Source organism: Salvelinus fontinalis, chromosome 7, assembly GCF_029448725.1.
Source record: "Salvelinus fontinalis isolate EN_2023a chromosome 7, ASM2944872v1, whole genome shotgun sequence".
NCBI classification, from domain to species: Eukaryota; Metazoa; Chordata; class Actinopteri; order Salmoniformes; family Salmonidae; genus Salvelinus; species Salvelinus fontinalis.
Genome location: NC_074671.1, coordinates 60843032 through 60869694, shown reverse-complemented (window position 1 = coordinate 60869694; position 26663 = coordinate 60843032). Strand labels below are relative to the sequence as shown.

Sequence of the window (26663 nt, the reverse complement as noted above, 5' to 3'; positions counted from 1 at the left end):
CCAGTCATCACTAACACAGACTCCTCTAGTCTCTCCTGTGGTTCAGTCATCACTAACACAGACTCCTCTACAGCTGCCTCATCACTAACACAGACTCCTCTAGTCTCTCCTGTGGTTCAGTCATCACTAACACAGACTCCTCTAGTCTCTCCTGTGGTCCAGTCATCACTAACACAGACTCCTCTACAGCTGCCTCATCACTAACACAGACTCCTCTAGTCTCTCCTGTGGTGCAGTCATCACTAACACAGACTCCTCTAGTCTCTCCTGTGGTTCAGTCATCACTAACACAGACTCCTCTACAGCTGCCTCATCACTAACACAGACTCCTCTAGTCTCTCCTGTGGTCCAGTCATCACTAACACAGACTCCTCTAGTCTCTCCTGTGGTCCAGTCATCACTAACACAGACTCCTCTAATCTCTCATGTGGTCCATTCATTACTAACACAGACTCCTCTCTCCTGTGGTTCAGTCATCATTAACACAGACTCCTCTAATCTCTCCTGTGGTCCAGTAGTAAGTTGCTCTCCCTGCGACGGATTCATTAATAGATTACAGAAGTGAGCAGAGACAATTATTAGATGTGTGTCTTCCAATCTAAAGTGTATCTCAGAGACACAGAGAGATGAGGAGAAATGAGGTGCACAGGAAGCTAAGAATGATAGAGTGTCAGACAATGAGATATTATTTAGTAGGGGAACGGGAAGTTGGCCTCAGAATGACCCACTGTATATTTATAACAGGAAGAGAGGGACAGGGTTAGATCACTGTATAGTTATAACCGGAAGAGAGGGACAGGGTTAGATCACTGTATAGTTATAACCGGAAGAGAGGGACAGGGTTAGATCACTGTATAGTTATAACAGGAAGAGAGGGACAGGGTTAGATCACTGTATAGTTATAACCGGAAGAGAGGGACAGAGTTAGATCACTGTATAGTTATAACAGGAAGAGAGGGACAGGGTTAGATCACTGTATAGTTATAACAGGAAGAGAGGGACAGGGTTAGATCACTGTATAGTTATAACAGGAAGAGGGGGACAGGGTTATGTCAGTTTATAGTTATAAAAGGAAGAGGGGGACAGGGTTAGATCACTGTATAGTTATAACAGGAAGAGAGGGACAGGGTTAGATCACTGTATAGTTATAACAGGAAGAGAGGGACAGAGTTATATCAGTTTATAGTTATAACAGGAAGAGAGGGACAGGGTTATATCAGTTTATAGTTATAACAGGAAGAGAGGGACAGGGCTATATCAGTTTATAGTTATAACAGGAAGAGGGGGACAGGGTTATATCAGTTTATAGTTATAAAAGGAAGAGGGGGACAGGGCTATATCAGTTTATAGTTATAACAGGAAGAGAGGGACAGGGTTAGATCACTGTATAGTTATAACAGGAAGAGAGGGACAGGGCTATATCAGTTTATAGTTATAACAGGAAGAGGGGGACAGGGTTATATCAGTTTATAGTTATAACAGGAAGAGGGGGACAGGGTTAGATCACTGTATAGTTATAACAGGAAGAGAGGGACAGGGTTAGATCACTGTATAGTTATAACAGGAAGAGAGGGACAGGGTTAGATCACTGTATAGTTATAACAGGAAGAGAGGGACAGGGTTATGTCAGTTTATAGTTATAACAGGAAGAGAGGGACAGGGTTAGATCACTGTATAGTTATAACAGGAAGAGAGGGACAGGGTTATATCAGTTTATAGTTATAACAGGAAGACAAGGACAGGGTTAGATCACTGTATAGTTATAACAGGAAGACAAGGACAGGGTTAGATCACTGTATAGTTATAACAGGAAGAGAGGGACAGGGTTATGTCAGTGTATAGTTATAACAGGAAGAGAGGGACAGGGTTAGATCACTGTATAGTTATAACAGGAAGAGAGGGACAGGGTTAGATCACTGTATAGTTATAACAGGAAGAGAGGGACAGGGTTAGATCACTGTATAGTTATAACAGGAAGAGGGGGACAGGGTTAGATCACTGTATAGTTATAACAGGAAGAGAGGGACAGGGTTATATCACTGTATAGTTATAACAGGAAGAGGGGGACAGGGTTAGATCACTGTATAGTTATAACAGGAAGAGAGGGACAGGGTTAGATCACTGTATAGTTATAACAGGAAGAGAGGGACAGGGTTATATCAGTTTATAGTTATAACAGGAAGAGAGGGACAGGGTTATATCACTGTATAGTTATAACCGGAAGAGAGGGACAGGGTTAGATCACTGTATAGTTATAACAGGAAGAGAGGGACAGGGTTATATCACTGTATAGTTATAACAGGAAGAGAGGGACAGGGTTAGATCACTGTATAGTTATAACAGGAAGAGAGGGACAGGGTTATATCCATAAAATGCCTTTGTGATATGGAACAAGATCAACCCTACCTGGATGCCTGATTAGTGGGACAAGAGGAGGGTGTTCCTGGAGCAGCTGGGAAAGGCACTTGTAACCCCACACATTCAAAGAAGGGAGTGCCTCCCCCGCACAGCCTCTGCAGCGCTTGTGAAAGCTGTTCAGGGGGTTGAATTTTGGCCTGATCCACCTGAGGCTGCACCTGGGGCAGGCAAGAGGAGGAGATGCCAATTCTGCCCCCCAAAGAAGGACTGTAAAACAAATACTATGTGCTGCACATGTGAGAAATAAATCTGCCAATTCCATTCACACACACAATTGCATACTGCCCTACATGTGCTAATTAGAGTTAATTGATTTATGTTCTTCACGTTTTTGTTTTGTATCTATTATCTTTATTGTGGAAGGCTACCCGAAATGTTTGACCCAAGTTAAACAATTTAAAGGCAATGTTACCAAATACTAATTGAGTGTATGTAAACTTCTGACCCACTGGGAATGTGATGAAAGAAATACAAGCTGAAATAAATTATTCTCTCTACTATTATTCTGACATTTCACATTCTTAAAATAAAGTGGTGATCCTAACTGACCTAAGACAGGGAATTTTTACTAGGATTAAATGTCAGGAATTGTGAAAAACTGAGTTTAAATGTATTTGGCTAAGGTGTATGTAAACTTCTGACTTCAACTCTATATACACATCAATTACACTATACATATTTATATACATATCAATTACACTATACATATTTATATACACATACATTACACTATACATATTTATATACACATAAATTACACAAAACATGAAAAGCGAAACACAATCATATGGAACAAAACATTCTTCAGTAAGAAGGCCCTCTAACATCTGCTTGAATTTCCCTAAAGGAATCAACACCATCAACTTTAATGAGTTTTGGAGATCATTTCACATGAGAGGTGCAAAAAAACTCAAATCATATTTCCTAACTGGGTGGAGATGGATGGCATCTCCATGATCAGTCATCCCTGAGTCCTGTCTGCTTGACTTACTTTTTACACATTTTGTTACTTTACAGACTTATTCTAAAACTGATTGAATCTGTTTTTCCTCATCAATCTCCTCATCAATCATCACACAGTACCCCATAATGACAAAGCAAAAACAGGTTTTTAGAAAAACAGAAATACCTTATTTACATAAGTATTCAGACCCTTTGCTATGAGACTGGAAATTGAGCTCAGGTGCATCCGTTTCCATTGATCCTTGAGATGAGATGTTTCTACGACTTGATTGGAGTCCACCTGTGGTAAATTAAATTGATTGGACATGATTTGTCTGGTTAACTTATACTTCTGAAGATGGTTTCGATTTTTATACTTCAGAAGTTCAATAATAGCTTTAGCTTTCCCATAATTCATCTGTCTGTTATTTGTTTACCTCTGTGGCTTCCTACAACCCACACTGGTGAATAAGTGTTATACGCCGCATTTAAGTGTTCTGGTTGGTCGATTGGTATTCCTGAGCGCTCGTCTCTTTGGCCGAGGCTTTTGTTTTCCCGTGGTGATTGGTGAGGGGGGGGCTCTAGTTCATTTAAATGCAGCGAGGCAATGACGCCGGTGGCTCTTATTAGAAGAGCAAGCCCATGCTTAGCTCCTTAAGTGCAGAGTGTGTCTCTGACTCAATTTTCATTTGTGGCCATTATTGAATTTAGCCTCCCACCTGATTGTATTTTGTGTCACCTCTAAAAACAAAGTCCCTGACGATTTAGCCAGAGTTAGTGACAAGCATTGGACGTATTGGCGAAGAAATTAGACAGGTGAAAGCAAAGTTTCAGATTGAGACTTTGAGAGAGCATTGTGTTTTTTAAACCGGTTTTAAGGCTATCAGTGTGTTAGGTGTAAGTTACATTTGATTTAGATTGACTGGGTTTATTGTTTTCAGTTTACTTTATAGTGATACAGAGAGAGACACAGACACAGACACAGACACAGACACAGACACTGACACAGACAGACACAGACACTGACACTGACACTGACACTGACACTGACACTGACACATCCACTGACACTGACACATCCACTGACACATCCACTGACACTGACACATCCACTGACACTGACACATCCACTGACACATCCACTGACACTGACACATCCACTGACACATCCACTGACACATCCACTGACACATCCACTGACACATCCACTGACACTGACACATCCACTGACACATCCACTGACACATCCACTGACACATCCACTGACACTGACACATCCACTGACACATCCACTGACACTGACACATCCACTGACACATCCACTGACACATCCACTGACACATCCACTGACACTGACACATCCACTGACACATCCACTGACACTGACACATCCACTGACACATCCACTGACACATCCACTGACACATCCACTGACACTGACACATCCACAGACACTGACACAGACAGACACTGACACTGACACAGACACAGACACTGACACTGACACTGACACATCCACTGACACTGACACATCCACTGACACATCCACTGACACATCCACTGACACTGACACATCCACTGACACATCCACTGACACTGACACACAAACAGAGATGACAAGGCATTAATTTGGCCCTCCATCTGTAGAGACAGCTGAGAAAATAAAAGCATTCCCTCCATCCCTCCATCCCTCCTTCCCTCCTTCCAGCTCGCTGCCTTCACTGGATACCATAATCCTTTAATATGGGGCATTTTTCATAAGGATTCATTGCGAAACAATATCATTTGAGATGGCAAAATTTAATCAGGGGCCTTAAAACACAATTATGGTTATCAGGGTGGACAGAGCGTGAGGGGAGGGGAGGGGGAGGCGTCCCCCACACTGTCTGCATGCCTTGTGCTCCTCTCCTATCTTTCCTACTGAACAATATCTCTTCTGGCTGGCAGAGGCACTGGAGGGAGAGAGAGGAGAAGAAGAGGACTCAGGAGACCTCTTCTGTTTACACTCTATTCTGTTTAGAGACAAATATGTCTCCGCCGTCTTAAGATGGAGACTTTTACAGCTTTTTAAATGGGTCTGGTGTAATGATATGAAGGGCTGACAACTTTTGAAGAATGCTTGGAGTGAGATTTGCAATGTGAATTTCATTGCCCCCTGGCACAACCCCTAGAAGGGGGACTGGGAAAATGTTACTGTTTTAAAGCAAATTTCCTGCAATTCTACATATTTTGACTTTAGACCTATGAGCAGGGTAAAAAAATAAAGAGAGATAAGGAGAAGGCCAAATGCTAGAAACAGTAGGAAGGTTGGAAGCAGGGATTGAAGGCTGTATGTTACCACTACACCAAGGCTCTGCACAGGAATGATGTTATATTAATGGTCGGTGGCAGACGGTAACCAAATCATAGATTGCAATCTCCTTGTCCATAGACTGCTTTCAAGGTAAGGACACAAACATTTTGTTATTTGGGTGAAGTATCTCTTTAAAATAGGTCTGGGAGAAAGTCCTGCTTGCTCTCCAGGAGGGCCACTCCTCAGTGCTGAAGATGCCGCGAGAGCGTGAGAAGATGCCGCGAGAGCGTGAGAAGATGCTGTGAGAGCGCGAGAGCGTGAGAAGATGCCGCGAGAGCTCGAGAAGATGCCGCGAGAGCTCGAGAAGATGCCGCGAGAGCGTGAGAAGATGCCGCGAGAGCGTGAGAAGATGCGCGAGAGCGTAAGAAGATGCCGCGAGAGCGTGAGAAGATGCGCGAGAGCGTAAGAAGATGCCGCGAGAGCGTGAGAAGATGCCGCGAGAGCGTGAGAAGATGCCGCGAGAGCGTGAGAAGATGCCGCGAGAGCGCAGGAAGATGTCGCGAGAGCGCGAGAAGATGCCGCGAGAGTGTGAGAAGATGCTGCGAGAGCGCGAGAGCGTGAGAAGATGCTGCGAGAGCGTGAGAAGATGCTGCGAGAGCGCGAGAAGATGCCGCGAGAGCGTGAGAAGATGCTGCGAGAGCGCGAGAGCGTGAGAAGATGCTGCGAGAGCGTGAGAAGATGCTGCGAGAGCGCGAGAAGATGCCGCGAGAGCGTGAGAAGATGCTGCGAGAGCGCGAGAGCGTGAGAAGATGCCGCGAGAGCGTGAGAAGATGCCGTGAGAGCGTGAGAAGAGAGTCAAATGTGTGTGTCTCACGGCCAAGGCAGCTCTGGACAGGTCCTTCCCATCCCATAATGTTTACCTATTAAAGTGTCTTCAAATGTGTTATGCAGTACTTTTCAAACACACTGTAACATGCCCACAGTGTGTTTGACTTTTGGTCTTTTTTGGTCTTAGATTGGTCTTAGATTGATATCTGTCAATCAATCAGCTGTCAATTTTTGTCACTTGGCATAACTTGTTGGTGCTTTTCTGTTCTCTCCCAGTGTGGGAAACATCGGCCATTTTGGATCAATGTTTCTTCCTTTATGTCCACAGTAATCGGATTCAATTGATGTATTCCGGGCTATATTGTGGCCAGCTACAGTATATTGTTAAATGGTTATTCATTGGATTGTATTGGAGTGGTTTTCACTGAAGCTGTTACTTTGACATTAGCCTCAGCATTATTTTTAGCTAAACATGCTAGGAGGCACAGAGTGGCTATCGATTAATGAGACGAGTTTCCTTTGAGACTAGCTTCCTCCTATTTATTAATGAGACTAGTTTCCTTTGAGACTACCTGTTTCCTTCCTGCTATGCCTAGGCCTATGTACTTTCCAATGTCCACTTGGAATGAAGCAACGTACTGAGAATGCATTCTAAGTAGTATGGTACTGTCATATTGAAATAGCCCTTTGTTTCATATAGCTTTGTATTTACTGGGCTTGTCACAAATGGCACCCTGTTCCCTATATATTGCACTACTTTTGACCAGGGCCCATAGTTTGGGATGCAGCCGAGCGATGACAGATTCCACTCGCACACTCCTCTGTGTCTAACGCAGAACAAACTTCTCTCCTTCCCTCTCTCTCCTTCCCTCTCTCTCCTTCCCTCTCTCTCCTTCCCTCTCTCCCTCTCTTTTCTTGTTCTTTCCCTTGACAGAGCCTTTGTGATGCAGCACTGCTGTTCAGGTCATTCCCTACTGTAAGATGGAGGCGGTTTTCCATTTGAATGGAGAGAGTGTGTGTCCCTATGTACTTTAACAGACACAGATTGGATACTACAGACGCCATTGTTGTGGATTGGTGTACTTGATACATTTTGGAATAGAATTAGGGACAGGTGAGCGCAAGGTAAAGTTTTGAAGTAGGACTGCTAATTGATATCTACCTTTATGGATCAATTCAATGTGTTTACTACCAATAGGAGCAGCAGATAGCCTAGCGGTTAAGACCGGTGGACTAGTAATCGAAAGGTTGCTGTTTCAAATCCCCAAGCCGACTAGGTGAAAAAGCTGTTGATGTGCTATTGAGCAAGGCACTTTACCTTAATTGATCCTGTGAGTCACTCTGGAGCAGAGCATCTGCTGAATGAATAAATTGTAAATGTAATATTTAGGCTCATAGTCAGTGTGGGGTCCTGTGTCTAAGTAGACATGGGTGTCAATGCAATGGAGTCAGAACATGATTTGTCCAAGTGAAGGATTATTTGAACACCTGTTGTGTTACAGTATGTTCTTTCCCCAAGGTCTGATAAACACACTATCTCTGTATTGGCTCAGACGTTAAACTCCACTAGAGTACACTATCTCTTTATTGTCTCAGAAATTATCCTCCGCCAGAGTCCACCAGCTCTTTATTGTCTCAGAAGTTAACCTCCGCCAGAGTACACTATCTCTGTATTGGCTCAGACGTTAAACTCCACTAGAGTACACTATCTCTGTATTGGCTCAGACGTTAAACTCCACTAGAGTCCACTATCTCTTTATTGTCTCAGAAATTAATCTCCGCCAGAGTACAGTATCTCTTTATTGTCTCAGAAGTTATCCTCCACTAGAGTACACCATCTATTTATTGTCTCAGAAGTGAACCTCCACTAGAGTACACTATCTCTGTATTGGCTCAGACGTTAAACTCCACTAGAGTACAGTATCTCTTTATTGTCTCAGAAGTTAAACTCCACTAGAGTACACTATCTCTTTATTGTCTCAGAAGTTAAACTCCACTAGAGTACACTATCTCTTTATTGTCTCAGAAGTTAACCTCCGCCAGAGTACACCATCTCTTTATTGTCTCAGAAGTTAGTCTGCTCTGGTGGAGATGGTCTCTTTATTGTCTCAGAAGTTAACCTCCGCCAGAGTACACCATCTCTTTATTGTCTCAGAAGTTAGTCTGCTCTGGTGGAGATGGTCTCTTTATTGTCTCAGGAGTTAACCTCCGCCAGAGTACACTATCTCTTTATTGAGCATCGTTCAACACCAAGGAAGTCAAACCCATTAAAAGAGAAATACTCCTCTCAAAACGCTTCGCCCTAGAGCCAGAATAAGGGAGATAATTTTCCTTCTCCGAGTCACACATTTGTTATCACTTTGGTTCCATAAGGCCCCATGGCCTCTCTTAAAGAGGTTGCGCTTTAAAAAATGAAGGCAATTTGTTTCCCACACACCCTTGCCGCCCCCAACACCCTCACCACCGTACTGTTGGTTGTCAGAAGTGTGTCACAGCCCAGTGTGGAGGTCAAGGCACTGATGGAGATTACACACCAGGGCACACATGCACACGCACAAACACACACGCACACATACGCACACGCACACACACAGAGGCATACAGTACACACATGTAGGTACGAACACATAAACAGACCCCCCACACACTTCTTACTTAATTTATCCAATCTATACCCTGTCTGTATTTCTCTTAAGCCCGTCTCCACTCCCCATTTATATTTAGGAGATAGTTCAAGGTAGTTCCTCAGGGCTCTGAAGAACAGGGTTGATTAATAGACACTTTAAAGGGATGCTTTAAAGGTAAATCTGTGGCTTAAGTCTTGAGCTATGGCTACAAAATGCTTCAGTTTTGTGGGGTTGATTACACCGAGACATAACGTGGCATTTTGTCCTGTCCTATGGCTACAAAATCCTTCAGCTTTGTGGGGTTGATGACACCGAGACATAACGTGGCGTTTTGTCCTGTCCTATGGCTACAAAATGCTTCAGCTTTGTGGGGTTGATGACACCGAGACATAACGTGGCGTTTTGTCCTGTCCTATGGCTACAAAATGCTTCAGCTTTGTGGGGTTGATGACACCGAGACATAACGTGGCGTTTTGTCCTGAGCTATGGCTACAAAATGCTTCAGCTTTGTGGGGTTGATGACACCGAGACATAACGTGGCGTTTTGTCCTGAGCTATGGCTACAAAATCCTTCAGCTTTGTGGGGTTGATGACACCGAGACATAACGTGGTGTTTTGTCCTGACCTATGGCTACAAAATGCTTCAGCTTTGTGGGGTTGATGACACCGAGACATAGCGTGGCGTTTTGTCCTGACCTATGGCTACAAAATGTTTCAGCTTTGTGGGGTTGATGACACCGAGACATAACGTGGCGTTTTGTCCTGTCCTATGGCTACAAAATGCTTCAGCTTTGTGGGGTTGATGACACCGAGACATAGCGTGGCGTTTTGTCCTGAGCTATGGCTACAAAATCCTTCAGCTTTGTGGGGTTGATGACACCGAGACATAACGTGGCGTTTTGTCCTGACCTATGGCTACAAAATGCTTCAGCTTTGTGGGGTTGATGACACCGAGACATAACGTGGCGTTTTGTCCTGACCTATGGCTACAAAATGCTTCAGCTTTGTGGGGTTGATGACACCGAGACATAACGTGGTGTTTTGTCCTGAGCTATGGCTACAAAATGCTTCAGCTTTGTGGGGTTGATGACACCGAGACATAACGTGGCGTTTTGCGGGTGGCTGGCTATGCACAGATGTGAGACAGGGTGTGGTATTTATTTTTTCTTGAATTGCATTTGTGGGAGGATGGGGGGGTTCTGAGTGTGTGTGTGTGTGTGTATGTGTGTGTATGTGTGTGTGTGTGCGTGCGTGCGCATGTGTGTTCCAACTTGTACAGCGTGTGTCCATGTGTTTTTTCCCCAGTGTGTTTGTGAGGGTTCAGGAAGACAGTGATCAGCCAGCCATGGAAATGAATGATCTTTTCCTCCCTGTGTTCTCCTGTACTCAGCAAGTGACCTCATCACACACAGTGACAAACTGCTTTCCACAGGAAACATCAAGCGAGGGAAAAGGGGGGGGTCTGATCCTGACAGAACGCTGATGATAGGTCTTTACCCAGTGATCAACAGTGTAGAGACCTGTGAAACACCTCTTGGGACTAGGGACCAATAAATGCTAGCTCATACACGCTAATAGCTAGTTAATTTATCACTGTTACACAGCCTTATTTATCAGCCTAATAAAACAACACAGCCTTATTTATCAGCCTAATAAAACAACACAGCCTTATTTATCAGCCTAATAAAACAACACAGCCTTATTTATCAGCCTAATAAAAACAACACAGGCTAATAGCTAGTTAATTTATCAATGTTACACAGCCTTATTTATCAGCCTAATAAAACAACACAGCCTTATTTATCAGCCTAATAAAACAACACAGCCTTATTTATCAGCCTAATAAAACAACACAGCCTTATTTATCAGCCTAATAAAAACAACACAGGCTAATAGCTAGTTAATTTATCAATGTTACACAGCCTTATTTATCAGCCTAATAAAACAACACAGCCTTATTTATCAGCCTAATTAAACAACACAGTCTTATTTATCAGCCTAATAAAACAACACAGCCTTATTTATCAGCCTAATAAAACAACACAGGCTAATAGCTAGTTCATTTATCACTGTTCCACAGCCTTATTTATCAGCCTAATAAAACAACACAGCCTTATTTATCAGCCTAATAAAACAACACAGCCTTATTTATCAGCCTAATGAAACAACATAGGCTAATAGCTAGTTAATTTATCACTGTTACACAGCCTTGTTTATCAGCCTAATAAAACAACACAGCCTTATTCATCAGCCTAATAAAACAACACAGCCTTATTTATCAGCCTAATAAAACAACACAGGCTAATAGCTAGTTAATTTATCACTGTTACACAGCCTTATTTATCAGCCTAATAAAACAACACAGCCTTATTTATCAGCCTAATAAAACAACACAGCCTTATTTATCAGCCTAATAAAACAACACTGTGCACATACTAAATGGCACCCTATTCCCTATATATGTAGTGCACTACTTTATACCAGGGCCCTATTCCCTGTATAGTGCTCTACTTTAGACCAGGGCCCAAGTAACTGATATATATATATATATATATATATATATATATATATATATATATATATATATATATATATATATATATATATATATACAGAGAGAGAGACTGAGAGTGTGAAACTGAGAGAGACAGATACTGAGAGAGACTGCGAGAGACTGAGATACTGAGAGAGTCTGAGAGAGACTGAGATACTGAGAGAGACTGAGAGAGACAGATAGTGAGAGAGACTGAGATAGTGAGAGAGACTGAGAGAGTGAGAGAGACTGAGAGAGTGAGAAAGACTGAGAGAGTGAGAGAGAGTGAGAGGGACTGAGATAGTGTGAGAGAGTGAGAGAGACTGAGAGAGTGAGAGAGACTGAGAGAGTGAGAGAGAGAGTGACAGAGAGTGTGTGAGAGAGAGTGAGAGGGAGTGTGTAAGAGAGAGTGTGTAAGAGAGAGTGAGAGAGAGAGTGAGAGAGTGAGAGAGAGAGAGAGAGAGAGAGAGAGAGAGAGAGAGAGAGAGAGGGAGAGAGAGAGAGATAGTATTGTTTATTTCACCTTTGTTTATTATCTATTTCACTTGCTTGCCAATAAAGGCCTTAAATTTAAATATAATTGAATTGGGAGAGAGAGAGACCAAGTGAGACACTGAGACACTGAGAAAGAGACACAGAAGATATGACATGGTCTATTGGAGAGAGAGAGACTGGGAGAGACACAGAATATATTACATGGTGTATTAGAGAGAGAGAGACTGAGCGAGACACAGAAGATAGTACATGGTGTAATGGAGCAGGCACGACAGTCTGAGACCAGAGAGGAGCAGAGAGACTAGGAGAGGGCAGTGTATATCTTATGTACATTACTATTAGGAGGTTGTCCACATTGTTTAAACCTCGATTCCAAACACAATTAAACAACAGGCTTTCAAGGTTTGGATTCAATTTCAATTCCCGTTTGTTGACTTCTCAACTAAATATCAACCAAATGTAGTTGTTGATTGGATGTTGACGTCCAATCAACAAGTGCCTTTGTCTGGTGCGTGTACAGGCACTGCTATGAGAACCCTTTGAGCATTAGACATCAAAGATCGCCACCGATGTGCAATAGCAGGGACAAGAAGCCCTGAAATAACATGCATCATTTAGCCTTGTGATGAGTATCTTTGATTCAAAGCGAACAGGGGACACACCAACCCACCACCGCACCGACTGTTAGCCCTTGTGTTCGGGTGCCATTTTCAATGTTTACTGAAACAAAAAATTATACAATGAATACTTTTTTCAACCTGAGACTCATTGGCCTTGGCTCATTCTCTCAGAAGAACATGTAAAACAATGCATTTTCATTGAGTGCACACTGTGCACCCCCCTACACATTTATATTACATATGTGGTGTTCTGGTCCACTGGACCCGAGGGTAATGAAAGTGTGGAAAAGTGTGTGTGTTGGTGAAAATAAGTAAAAATGAAACCAAAAGGTTTGCTGTGTGCTTTCACTCTGTCTTCCTCCTCCCTGGGCCTGCTGTTTCAACATAGCACCACGAACCTGTCTGTCTCCCTGCCTGTCTGCCTGTCTCCCGCTTTTCTCACACTCTTTACCCTTTGTAGTGTTTGAAACTACACAATGTCTTGCGGGAACCTGCAGAGAGTTATTACAATTAAAAAAAATTATATTGTAAAACAAATCTGTATTTCCCCACACTCTACCCAAGCCATTTTATTTATTTTTTAATTTTAAATTTGACCTTATTTAACTAGGTAAGCTAGTTGAGAACAAGTTCTCATTTACAACTGCGACCTGGCCAAGATAAAGCAAAGCAGTGCGACACAAACAACAACACAGAGTTACACATGGAATAAACAAGCGTACAGTCAATAACACAATAGAATAAAGAAAGTCTATATACAGTGTGTGCAAATGGCGTGAGGAGGTAGGCAATAAATAGGCCACAGTAGTGAAGTTATTACAATTTAGCAGATTAACACTGGAGTGATAAATGAGCAGATGATGATGTGCAAGTAGAGATACTGGTGTGCAAAAGAGCAGAAAAGTAAATAAAAACAATATGGGGATGAGGTAGGTAGATTGGGAGGGCTATTTTATTTATTTATTTATTTTTTCTTTAAGGGGCGGATCAGCTTAATATTGCGGAAATATTGTTGCTTCCTTCAATGTAATTGTCTGCATCATTTCCAATCCTGATTCCAATCTTGGGTGGGCTATTTACAGATGAACTATGTACAGCTGCAGCAATCGGTTAGCTGCTCAGATAGCGGATGTTTAAAGTTAGTGAGAGAAATATAAGGCTCCAGTTTCAGCGATTTTTGCAATCCGTTCCAGTCACTGGCAGCAGAGAACTGGAAGGAAAGATGGCCAAAGAGGTGTTGGCTTTGGGGATGACCAGTGAGATATACCTGCTGGAGCGCGTGCTACGGGTGGGTGTTGTTGTCGTGACCAGTAAGCTGAGATAAGGCGGAGCTTTACCTAGCATAGACTTGTAGATGACCTGGAGCCAGTGGGTCTGGCAACAAATATGTAGCGAGGGCCAGCCGACTAGAGCATAAAGGTCGCAGTAGTGGGTGGTATAAGGGGCTTTGGTAACAAAACGGATGGCACTGTGAAAGACTACATCCAGTTTGCTGAGTAGAGTGTTGGAGGCTATTTTAGCAGTTGGCGTCTGTCCGACGCCGCTGCTACTGGTCCATCCGACGTCGCCGCAACTTCGGCAGCTGCAACGGGCCTGTCCAACGCCGCCACAACCGGTCCGTCTGACGCCACTGCTACTGGTCCATTCGACGCCGCTGCTACTGGTCCATCCGACGCCGCCGCAACTTCGGCAGCTGCAACGGGCCTGTCCAACGCCGCCACAACTGGTCCGTCTGACGCCACTGCTACTGGTCCTTTCGACGCCGCTGCTACTGGTCCGTCCGACTCCGCCGCAACTTCGGCAGCTGCAACGGGCCTGTCCAACGCCGCCACAACCGGTCCGTCTGACGCCACTGCTACTGGTCCGTTCGACGCCGCTGCTACTGGTCCGTCCGACGCCGCCGCAACTTCGGCAGCTGCAACGGGCCTGTGCCTTTACACGGCACGCCGTGATTTGGGGTATAATTTAAAAAACTATTACGCATTCCTGCGCCTGTCTCCCAGATCCTTGTTACCAACGTGACAAAGAAGAAGCGCTGTGATGTGTGTGGACCCAAGAAGGACAGGAAGACAAAGTAATACATTTGCAACACAAATACAGTAAAACTCTGTCCTTCATGTGGTGTGTAGAGCGGGCTTCATTTGTGTTCAATGGGGCTCATATATCATTTCCATAAAATACTGTATGTAAAATTTGTCCTTCCAATTTGTTCAGTTCTTTTTGAAATGTTAATTTTTTTTTTATTTAACCTTTATTTAACTAGTTTAACTTTTGTTTACAAAAAACACATTTTATCACAACAAAATAACGAATTGGGCTTTTATTGATAAATGTGAACTAGCAGAGGTAAATATTAACCATGGATGCTGTCCATATTGCTTGTAATTGACATAAGTCTTTTCGATAAATTGTTATGGCTGTATTGTTTTAAAAACCCAATAATGTTGTGGGTCCATCAGACCCGTGAACATTGGGTGAAAAACTAAAACATGACCACCACACATGGGTTAAGATAACGTGATCCTAACGTAAGCCACAGCCACACACAAAGAATAGAATCATCTAGAACCTCTTCATTTATTTGTGTTCTGGGATTTCAAAGGATAACAAGTGGTTGGAAGCAACCCCTCATTCAACAGCCAATGAATAATGTCCTTTGAAGCCCTGAATGCCCATGGCCTTACATCGTCCAATTAGGCGGGATCTGAGAGAAACGCCTGCTGCTGATTCCCTCCCCCAATCCCCTTTCTAACGGCCTGTCTCTCATAGATCCCTTTAGTCCCACAGTGGTCATGTAGGACGCAGCAACCCAATCCCCTCTCTAACTGTCTCTCATAGATCCCTTTAGTCCCACAGTGGTCATGTAGGACGCAGCAACGCAATGTCCTCAACAACCATGTACAGTAATGTACTGTAAACATCCATCAAGAAGGTCAAATACTGTTCACTGCAAGCAGGTAGATAGTGAATGGATGGTCTGGGGTGTTTGAGGCTCTCCATGTTTCCTCTCTCTATGCTTTCTTTCTTTCTCGCCCTCAGACTCTTCAAACTGTTTCTCTACAGTGAAAGGCTACTATTTTGGCATTGACTAATGGACTGCTGTCATGGAGGTCCTGCAAACGACTCACATCCTCTCCTTCCTCCTCACTGCTATCTCTGTGGTTTCTAATATTGTGTCAGATAATACTGTAATGATCTCAGAAGACATCCATAGAATCTAAGAAGACATCCATAGAATCTAAGAAGACATCCATAGAATCTAAGAAGACATCCATAGAATCTAAGAAGACATCCATAGAATCTAAGAAGACATCCATAGAATCTAAGAAGACATCCATAGAATCTAAGAAGACATCCATAGAATCTAAGAAGACATCCATAGAATCTAAGAAGACATCCATAGAATCTAAGAAGATATCCATAGAATCTAAGAAGACATCCATAGAATCTAAGAAGACATCCATAGAATCTTAGAAGACATTCATAGAATCTAAGAAGATATCCATAGAATCTAAGAAGACATCCATAGAATCTAAGAAGACATCCATAGAATCTAAGAAGACATCCATAGAATCTAAGAAGACATCCATAGAATCTAAGAAGACATTCATAGAATCTAAGAAGACATCCATAGAATCTAAGAAGACATCCATAGAATCTAAGAAGACATCCATAGAATCTAAGACATCCAGAGTAAGCATATTTCTGTGAGGACAATGTGATGGAGAAGTTCTATGGAGGCACCAGCATCAACAATCCAGGGAGAATCTAATCAACATACTTTTGCCACAATCCTGAATATCCTCCTGACTATTCTCTATTGAATCACATTCTATGATTGAATAAGATACAAACGCCCTGAATATTTAGGCTCCATGCATACCATTGTAATTGGTACAGAATGTTCTCTTATAACAGTCTGATACATTTACATGTAAAACATCCCTTTGATAAAATCCTTCTTTGTGCGAGGTGATATTAGTAGATGAAATTGCAATGATAGACCATCCCCCGGTGAGGGAGACCGCCAGCATGTCAAATACTTTGAAGAAAATTGAGTTTATCTTTATCCACGGGAGAGTTTTAAATCAAGCCATTTCCTTCATTATGATTAGCTTCCCCCACTACTCCACATTTCTGAATATCTGAATACGCCTCATCTGTATATTTTCATATGCTGCTAATCTGTTCAGAGACTATAATATACTGGTGGAGCATGTTTCCTAATCTGGCCCAATCTGGATTATACATTCTGATTCTTTTCATTAACTATGACAAGGGTGTTCCCAGAACCAGGGGTCATCATGGATGATACACACACACACACACACAAACACACACACACACACACACACACACACACACACACACACACACACACACACACACACACACACACACACACACACACACACACACGCGCGCGCGCGCACACACGCACACACACGCACACACACAAACTTCACTGTTAGCTTGAGACTCATCCAGAGAGGAACTACATGATTGAGTCCAAATCCTGTAATTGACTTGCACATTGTCATATAAAGACAGTGATATATGTAAGGGATTCTAGATTGTTCTGGTTCCCTATGCAGACATCTGGTCAGGGCTATAACCCTCCGACAGAAACATATTATTGCTATTAGTGGAATACCGTAAGAGGGGGTTTGACCCAAAGCCTTCCTTTATCCGCTGTGTGTCCTTCTTTCTGTATCTGGAGTAGGTCACGGGGGAACATTGAATTTTCTAGGAATTCATTGAGTGAGGATTTGTCTGTTTGTAGATGGAGGGGAAGCTTTGTAGATGGAGGGGAAGCTTCGTAGATGGAGAGGAAGCTTTGTAGATGTAGCATGAAAGCATATCAACAATGGACACCTTTCAGAAGCGACAGTAAACACTACTTAACAGGATGGAGCAGTCTAGTGACTACTGCTGGAGGGTAGGCCTGCATACCTGGCCTTATGACAACAACACACCTTTACCTGTTCACATTGACTCAATAGTTTACATCTGCAGGGATTAGAAGTAAAGAAATGCATAACATGTTCAGGAATGGTAAGGAGTAACCTTCATACACTGATGTTCTGCTCCAACATGTACATACATACATACATACATACATACATACATACATACATACATACATACATACATACATACATACACACACACACACACGCATACACGCATGCATGCATACATACATACACAAACAAGAGCACGTGCACACACACACATACGTACATACACCAACACCCACATGCACAGACACACATACATACATACATGTTAATGGTTATGTGCTTATTATGTGTATATGTGTGTCCTTCTCTGCACAGAGATCCTGAACGGGGGGGTTTATGTTGACCAGAACAAGTTCCTGTGCCACGCCGACACCATCCACTGGAGAGACATCATCAAGAACCCCCAAGCTGAACTCTTGGTGGTACCGTCCAACAACAGTGGCCTTGGATGTGAGTATGGGGAGAAACCACAACGCTGAGAGGGAGGGGTGGTCGAGGTGCTGATAAAAATATTGAGGGATGCTTCTCTAAACTTCCAAGGTGCACAATATACACACACACACCTTCACACCTTCACATGCTTACATATTTCCTCAGTTTCATACAAATTATATTGTTAAAATGTTCCTTTTTTTGTATCCTTTTTCTCTGTTTTGCTGAAGGTGAGTTGGAAGCAGCATCACAATAGATCAGTGATTAAACTCACATGGAGGTGGTTGTGTTGCTATGCAGCCAGGCCCATGGTGATTCTGTCTCAGCTGCACATAAAGCTCACTAAAGCTGACAGCCAGCTCCAATCAAAGTGTTTGGAACACTGATATGGCTACCGGCCATTGTGTGTCAAAACACACAGCCATTGGCTACCGGCCATTGTGTGTCAAAACACACAGCCATTGGCTACCGGCCATTGTGTGTCAAAACACACAGCCATTGGCTACCGGCCATTGTGTGTCAAAACACACAGCCATTTTAGTTCCAAGTCCACTCCCCCAAACCTTCTCCACATTTTCAATTTGTTTTCCCCTCCCTAGATTGCATTGTATGCCAAAGAAAAGTGAGGGCATGATATGCATTCAATATCAGTGTAGAAAATGTCACTGAATGTCACAGTGATCACTAAAAACAGCACGTATGACCACAAAATGTCACACAACGCTCGAGTGAGTATGTAGTTTCTCCCCACAAGGTGTCCTTCACTATAATGTCTGTTTGAGATGTTAGAAGAAGAAGAAGAAGAAGAAGAAGAAGAAGAAGAAGAAGAAGAAGAAGAAGAAGAAGAAGAAGAAGAAGAAGAAGAAGAAGAAGAAGAAGAGAGGACAGAAGAGAGGACAGAAGAGAGGACAGAAGAGAGGACAGAAGAGAGGACAGAAGAGAGGACAGAAGAGAGGACAGAAGAGGGGACAGAAGAGGGGACAGAGAAGGGGACAGAAGAGAGGACAGAGGAGAGGACAGAGGAGAGGACAGAGGAGAGGACAGGGGAGAGGACAGAGGAGAGGACAGAAGAGAGGACAGAAGAGAGAACAGAGGAAGAGGGAGTATAAAACAATAAGAGTTGGCATAAAATGAGAGAGTGGCTCGGCGTGCGTGGGAGCCCAGGTTGCCAGATTGAGGCTTCCTTTGAGGTTGCCAGATTGGGTCGCTATTTAACATAATCATTTTTGGAGTGAGCTAGGCGTAATTTCACAGGCAGGCAGGGGGCCGAGGGTGACATTCACTCAGCCCTCCACTTCAGCATGTAATTACCACACAGTCAATTAAAGCCTGATGATGACAGGTCCATTCACGCTCACTGACGGTGGGCTATGATAACTGTTATGTGTCATGTCCCCACTTTATGCCTCAGAGAGATGACTTGACTGGGGAGTGGATCCTTGTCCCTCATACTTACTGTAGACCCAGAGAGAGCCAGCGAGAACAATGAGAGCACACTCACCCACTCTCAGAGTACACTCACCCACTCTCAGAGTACATTCACCCACTCTCAGAGCACACTCACCCACTCTCAGAGCACACTCACCCACTCTCAGAGTACACTCACCCACTCTCAGAGCACACTCACCCACTCTCAGAGCACACTCACCCACTCTCAGAGTACACTCACCCACTCTCAGAGCACACTCACCCACTCTCAGAGCACACTCACCCACTCTCAGAGCACACTCACCCACTCTCAGAGTACACTCACCCACTCTCAGAGCACACTCACCCACTCTCAGAGCACACTCACCCACTCTCAGAGCACACTCACCCACTCTCAGAGCACACTCACCCACTCTCAGAGTACTCACCCACTCTCAGAGTACACTCACCCACTCTCAGAGCACACTCACCCACTCTCAGAGCACACTCACCCACTCTCAGAGCACACTCGCCCACTCTCAGAGCACACTCACCCACTCTCAGAGTACACTCACCCACTCTCAGAGCACACTCACCCACTCTCAGAGCAGACTCACCCACTCTCAGAGCACACTCACCCACTCTCAGAGCACACTCACCCACCCTCAGAGCACACTCACCCACCCTCAGAGCACACACTCTCAGTGAGTGGGTGAGTGTGGGGGTGGTTTCTGAGAAAGGATGTGTTTAGGGGGGAACGGTTAATGTGTGGTGAGAGGATGTTTGTGGGTGGTGGGTTGGAGGTTGGAGGTTTGTGTTTGTGTGGATGGTTATCTGACATGTGTGTGTGTGTGTGTGTGTGTGTGTGTGTGTGTGTGTGTGTGTGTGTGTGTGTGTGTGTGTGTGTGTGTGGTCCGCAGGCAAACGATGTCATCGCTCTTGTAACGGACGCTGCTGGGGCCATCAGGACAACCAGTGCCAAAGCTGTATGTATTACACACACACACAAGGTCAGAGAGAGCAAGAGAGAGAGAGATGAACAGAAAGAGAAACAGAGAGAGAGAGAAACAGAAAGAGAAAGAGAGAGAGAAACAGATAGAGAAAGAGCGAGAGAAACAGATAGAGAAAGAGCGAGAGAAACAGAAAGAGAAAGAGCGAGAGAAACAGAAAGAGAAAGAGTGAGAGAAACAGAGAGAGAAAGAGTGAGAGAAACAGAGAGAGAAAGAGCGAGAGAAACAGAAAGAGAAAGAGCGAGAGAAACAGAGAGAGAAAGAGTGAGAGAAACAGATAGAGAAAGAGCGAGAAAAACAGAGAGAGAAAGAGTGAGAGAAACAGAGAGAGAAAGAGCGAGAGAAACAGAAAGAGAAAGAGCGAGAGAAACAGAGAGAGAAAGAGTGAGAGAAACAGCGAGAGAAAGAGGGAGAGAAACAGAGAGAGAAAGAGCGAGAGAAACAGAGAGAGAAAGAGTGAGAGAAACAGAGAGAGAAAGAGTGAGAGAAACAGAAAGAGAAAGAGGGAGAGAAACAGAAAGAGAAAGAGCGAGAGAAACAGAAAGAGAAAGAGCGAGAGAAACAGAAAGAGAAAGAGCGAGAGAAACAGAGAGAGAAAGAGTGAGAGAAACAGAGAGAGAAAGAGCGAGAGAAACAGAAAGAGAAAGAGCGAGAGAAACAGAGAGAGAAAGAGTGAAAGAAACAGATAGAGAAAGAGCGAGAAAAACAGAGAGAGAAAGAGTGAGAGAAACAGAGAGAGAAAGAGCGAGAGAAACAGAAAGAGAAAGAGCGAGAGAAACAGAGAGAGAAAGAGTGAGAGAAACAGCGAGAGAAAGAGGGAGAGAAACAGAGAGAGAAAGAGCGAGAGAAACAGAGAGAGAAAGAGTGAGAGAAACAGAGAGAGAAAGAGTGAGAGAAACAGAAAGAGAAAGAGGGAGAGAAACAGAAAGAGAAAGAGCGAGAGAAACAGAAAGAGAAAGAGCGAGAGAAACAGAAAGAGAAAGAGCGAGAGAAACAGAGAGAGAAAGAGCGAGAGAAACAGATAGAGAAAGAGGGAGAGAAACAGAAAGAGAAAGAGGGAGAGAAACAGAAAGAGAAAGAGGGAGAGAAACAGAAAGAGAAAGAGGGAGATAAACAGAGAGAGAAAGAGGGAGATAAACAGAGAGAGAAAGAGGGAGATAAACAGAGAGAGATCAAGTAGCTGAGGAGTTCACTGTAACACTCCTCTGCGTAATGACAGGGTGAACTCCAGTCGTCATAGACAACCATAGAGAGTGATTGGTCTTTTCTCTGCCGTTCCTCAGTCAGAATAATAGAGCTAAGAGCTCCACAGCTTTCTGTCCTACCGCTTCATTGTTTTCCCACACAGAGGGACAGGAAGTGAGCACTTAAACGCAAGGCTTTGACAACCCAGAATTATTATTCCACTGTGTGAAGTGTGTGTGTGTTGTTGGGGTCCTCTTCTCTTCTCAACAGGATATAAACCCAGTGGCATACAACAGGGGTGTAGGGATTGATTTAGAATTGACCACGTTCCATATCAGGCATTTTCTATGGAGAGCTATAACTTACACTATATAACTGGCAGTGCATTGTGTGTGTGTGTGTGTGTGCGTGTGTGTGTATACCTGTGTCAGTAATGTAAACCCTGTGCTCTCCACAGTGACCAAGACTGTGTGTGCTGAGCAGTGTGACGACCGTTGCTTCGGCCCCTACGTCAGTAACTGCTGCCACAGGGAGTGTGCTGGGGGCTGCTCGGGACCCAAGGACACAGACTGCTTCGTACGTGGACACACGCACACACACCTACAAACACACACACACACACACACACACACACACACACACACACACACACACACACACACACACACACACACACACACACACACACACACACACACACACACACACACACACACACACACACACACACACACACACACACACACACACACACACATACGCTCACACAAACACACAGATGCCCGCGCATACACACAGACACCTACACAGTTATCCACAGTTAACCCCCCTCACACACACAAACACACACACACACACACACACACACACACACACACACACACACACACACACACACACACACACACATTACTCTCCCAACACAACAACAGAATTCACACAAATGTTCTAATTCCCCAGTTACTGAAAGACACATCTCTGTGTGTTTAATAGACTGTAGAAGTCTACTGACTCCTCCTCAGATGAAACAACCAAGTGGCTAATTTATTATTCTAATTATGATCCTTCATCCCCTAACATTTTCTGTTCATTTAATGAAGGTATGTTTTCTACTAACAGAGCGATATTACAGCTGTAACTTATAGAGCCTTATCCAATTCAATTACTAGTCACTATTAGAGGTCGCAAACACTGACGACAGACAAGTTCAATGTTTTATGAGAAAAACATTTCACCATTTAGCCTTCGGATCAATGGCTTCTATTTGACTCACAGTTGACTCAAATATGGTGTGTCTGGAGGCTTGGAGGATAAGAGTGTTTTGGCTGCAGATCCAGTATGACCTGGAGGATAAGAGTGTTTTGGCTGCAGATACAGTATGACCTGAAGGATAATAGTGTTTTGGCTGCAGATACAGTATGACCTGGAGGATAAGAGTGTGTTGGCTGCAGTTACAGTATGACCTGGAGGATAAGAGTGTTTTGGCTGCAGATACAGTATGACCTGGAGGATAAGAGTGTTTTGGCTGCAGATCCAGTATGGCCTGGAGGATAAGAGTGTTTTGGCTGCAGATACAGTATGACCTGGAGGATAAGAGTGTTTTGGCTGCAGATACAGCATGACCTGGAGGATAAGAGTGTTTTGGCTGCAGATACAGTATGACCTGGAGGATAAGAGTGTTTTGGCTACAGATCCAGTATGACCTGGAGGATAAGAGTGTTTTGGCTGCAGTTACAATATGACCTGGAGGATGAGAGTATTTTGGCTGCAGATCCAGTATGACCTGGATGATAAGAGTGTTTTGGCTTCAGATACAGTATGACCTGGAGGATAAGAGTGTTTTGGCTGAAGATACAGTATGACCTGGAGGATAAGTGTGTTTTGGCTGCAGATACAGTATGATCTGGAGGATTAGAGTGTTTTGGCTGAAGATCAGTATGACCTGGAGGATAAGAGTGTTTTGGCTGCAGTTACAGTATGACCTGGAGGATAAGAGTGTTTTGGCTACAGATCCAGTATGACCTGGAGGATAAGAGTGTTTTTGCTACAGATCCAGTATGACCTGGAGGATAAGAGTGTTTTGGCTGCAGATCCAGTATGACCTGGAGGATAAGAGTGTTTTGGCTACAGATCCAGTATGACCTGGAGGATAAGAGTGTTTTGGCTGCAGATCCAGTATGACCTGGAGGATAAGAGTGTTTTGGCTGCAGATCCAGTATGACCTGGAGGATAAGAGTGTTTTGGCTACAGATCCAGTATGACCTGGAGGATAAGAGTGTTTTGGCTACAGATCCAGTATGACCTGGAGGATAAGAGTGTTTTTGCTACAGATCCAGTATGACCTGGAGGATAAGAGTGTTTTGGCTGCAGATCCAGTATGACCTGGAGGATAAGAGTGTTTTGGCTGCAGATCCAGTATGACCTGGAGGATAAGAGTGTTTTGGCTGCAGATCCAGTATGACCTGTATACTGTAATATGATTAAACCTGGCTAAAAACGACTGTTCATGTAGTAAACAGTAAACAGTGGTGTGTCCCTGTGTTCCTCAGGGCTCAATCCCATCTAACCCACCTTGTAGTATTTACATAATAGCTCTGTATCCCACTGTGAAATAAAATCACCATATGGTTTAGGGTAGTCTGTTGTAAACATACCACTGCCAGGTAGACAGCTCTAACACGTCATGCTTCCACATTTCAGAATAAGATGTGTTTGCCCGGACAGTAGTTTCTAAACAAAGACCACGTCAATGTACATTACTGTGGCTGGTCTAATTGAGTCCTACCCCACGCTCCTATACCCTCAGACTGTGTGCATGTTCCTAATGTTTCCTCTCCAGGCCTGCACCAACTTCAACGACAGCGGGGCGTGTGTGACCCAGTGCCCCCAGCCCTTTGTGTACAACCCCACCACCTTCCAGCTGGAATCCAACCCACGGGCCAAGTACACCTATGGATCCTTCTGTGTGGAGAAGTGTCCCCGTAAGAACTGGTTACCTGACCCACACCATGCATAACGCTGGCATGACCCTTGACCCACACCATGCATAACGCTGGCATGAACCTTGACCCACACCATGCATAACACTGGCATGACCCATGACCCATGACCCACACCATGAATGTTCCACATTTTATTGAGTGCAATGTTTCAACCGGAATGTCTTCAAAACTATTGATGTACAAATCAATTCAGGGGACTGACACAGACACATGCACACAACCATCTAGGACAGCCCTGTGGAAGAGTTTCTGTAACATGTAGAGTAACGTTATACACAACCATCTAGGACAGCCCTGTGGAAGAGTTTCTGTAACATGTAGAGTAACGTTATACACAACCATCTAGGACAGCCCTGTGGAAGAGTTTCTGTAACGTGTAGAGTAACGTTATACACAACCATCTAGGACAGCCCTGTGGAAGAGTTTCTGTAACGTGTAGAGTAACGTTATACACAACCATCTAGGACAGCCCTGTGGAAGAGTTTCTATAACGTGTAGAGTAACGTTATACACAACCATGTAGGACAGCCCTGTGGAAGAGTTTCTGTAACGTGTAGAGTAACGTTATACACAACCATGTAGGACAGCCCTGTGGAAGAGTTTCTGTAACGTGTTGAGTAAAGTTAGTGTATATCTGTGTGTTGTGTCCCAGATAACTTTGTGGTGGACCACAGCTCCTGTGTGAGGGCTTGTCCCAGCAACAAGATGGAAGTGGAGGAGAACCGCATCAAGATGTGTATCCCCTGCACTGACATCTGTCCCAAAGGTACCCCCATACTGTACCCCCATAATGACATCTGTCCCAAAGGTACCCACATACTGTACCCCCATAATGACATCTGTCCAAAAGGTATCCACATACTGTACCCCCATAATGACATCTGTCCCAAAGGTACCCACATACTGTACCCCCATAATGACATCTGTCCCAAAGGTACCCACATACTGTACCCCCATAATGACATCTGTCCCAAAGGTACCCCCATAGTGACATCTGTCCCAAAGGTACCCACATACTGTACCCCCATAATGACATCTGTCCCAAAGGTACCCACATAATGACATCTGTCCCAAAGGTACCCACATACCAGAACTCACATTATTTTATGTCTGTACCACGCCTAACCTCTCTGTCTCCTCCCATATACCACCCTTCCCTCTCTGTCTCCTCCCATATACCACCCCTTACCTCCCTGTCTCCTCCCATCTACCACCCATTCCCTCTCTGTCTCCTCCCATATACCACCCCTTTTCTCCCTGTCTCCTCCCATATACCACCCTTCCCTCTCTGTCTCCTCCCATACACCACCCCTTCCCTCTCTGTCTCCTCCCATATACCACCCCTAACCTCTCTGTCTCCTCCCATATACCACCCATTCCCTCTCTGTCTCCTCCCATATACCACCCCTAACCTCTCTGTCTCCTCCCATATACCACCCTTCCCTCTCTGTCTCCTCCCATATACCACCCACCACCCCATCCCTCTCTGTCTCCTCCCATATACCACCCCTAACCTCCCTGTCTCCTCCCATATACCTCCCTTTACCTCTCTGTCTCCTCCCATATACCACCCTTCCCTCTCTGTCTCCTAACATATACCACCCCTAACCTCTCTGTCTCCTCCCATTTACCACCCCTAACCTCTCTGTCTCCTCCCATATACCACCCCTTACCTCTCTGTCTCCTCCCTTATACCACCCCTTCCCTCTCTGTCTCCCCCTTACACCACCCCTTACCTCCCTGTCTCCTCCCATATACAACCCCTAACCTCTCTGTCTCCTCCCATTTACCACCCCTAACCTCTCTGCCTCCTAACCAATCCTGATGTCTGTACCACCCCTTCCCTC

At 44.2% G+C, this 26663-nt stretch overlaps 1 protein-coding gene across 2 annotated transcripts in view; it reads left to right on the top strand.

Annotated features, from left to right (window-relative positions):
• The window catches only part of LOC129859945 (receptor tyrosine-protein kinase erbB-4-like), a 600299-nt gene that overhangs the window by 439015 nt on the left and 134621 nt on the right, over nucleotides 1–26663 (top strand). For both annotated transcript variants that reach the window (XM_055930221.1, XM_055930219.1), the window contains exons 4-8: nucleotides 18096–18230; nucleotides 20540–20605; nucleotides 22272–22390; nucleotides 24654–24795; nucleotides 25469–25582. In XM_055930221.1, coding sequence (XP_055786196.1) covers nucleotides 18096–18230; nucleotides 20540–20605; nucleotides 22272–22390; nucleotides 24654–24795; nucleotides 25469–25582 — 576 coding nt within the window. The remainder of the gene's footprint in view (nucleotides 1–18095; nucleotides 18231–20539; nucleotides 20606–22271; nucleotides 22391–24653; nucleotides 24796–25468; nucleotides 25583–26663) is intronic.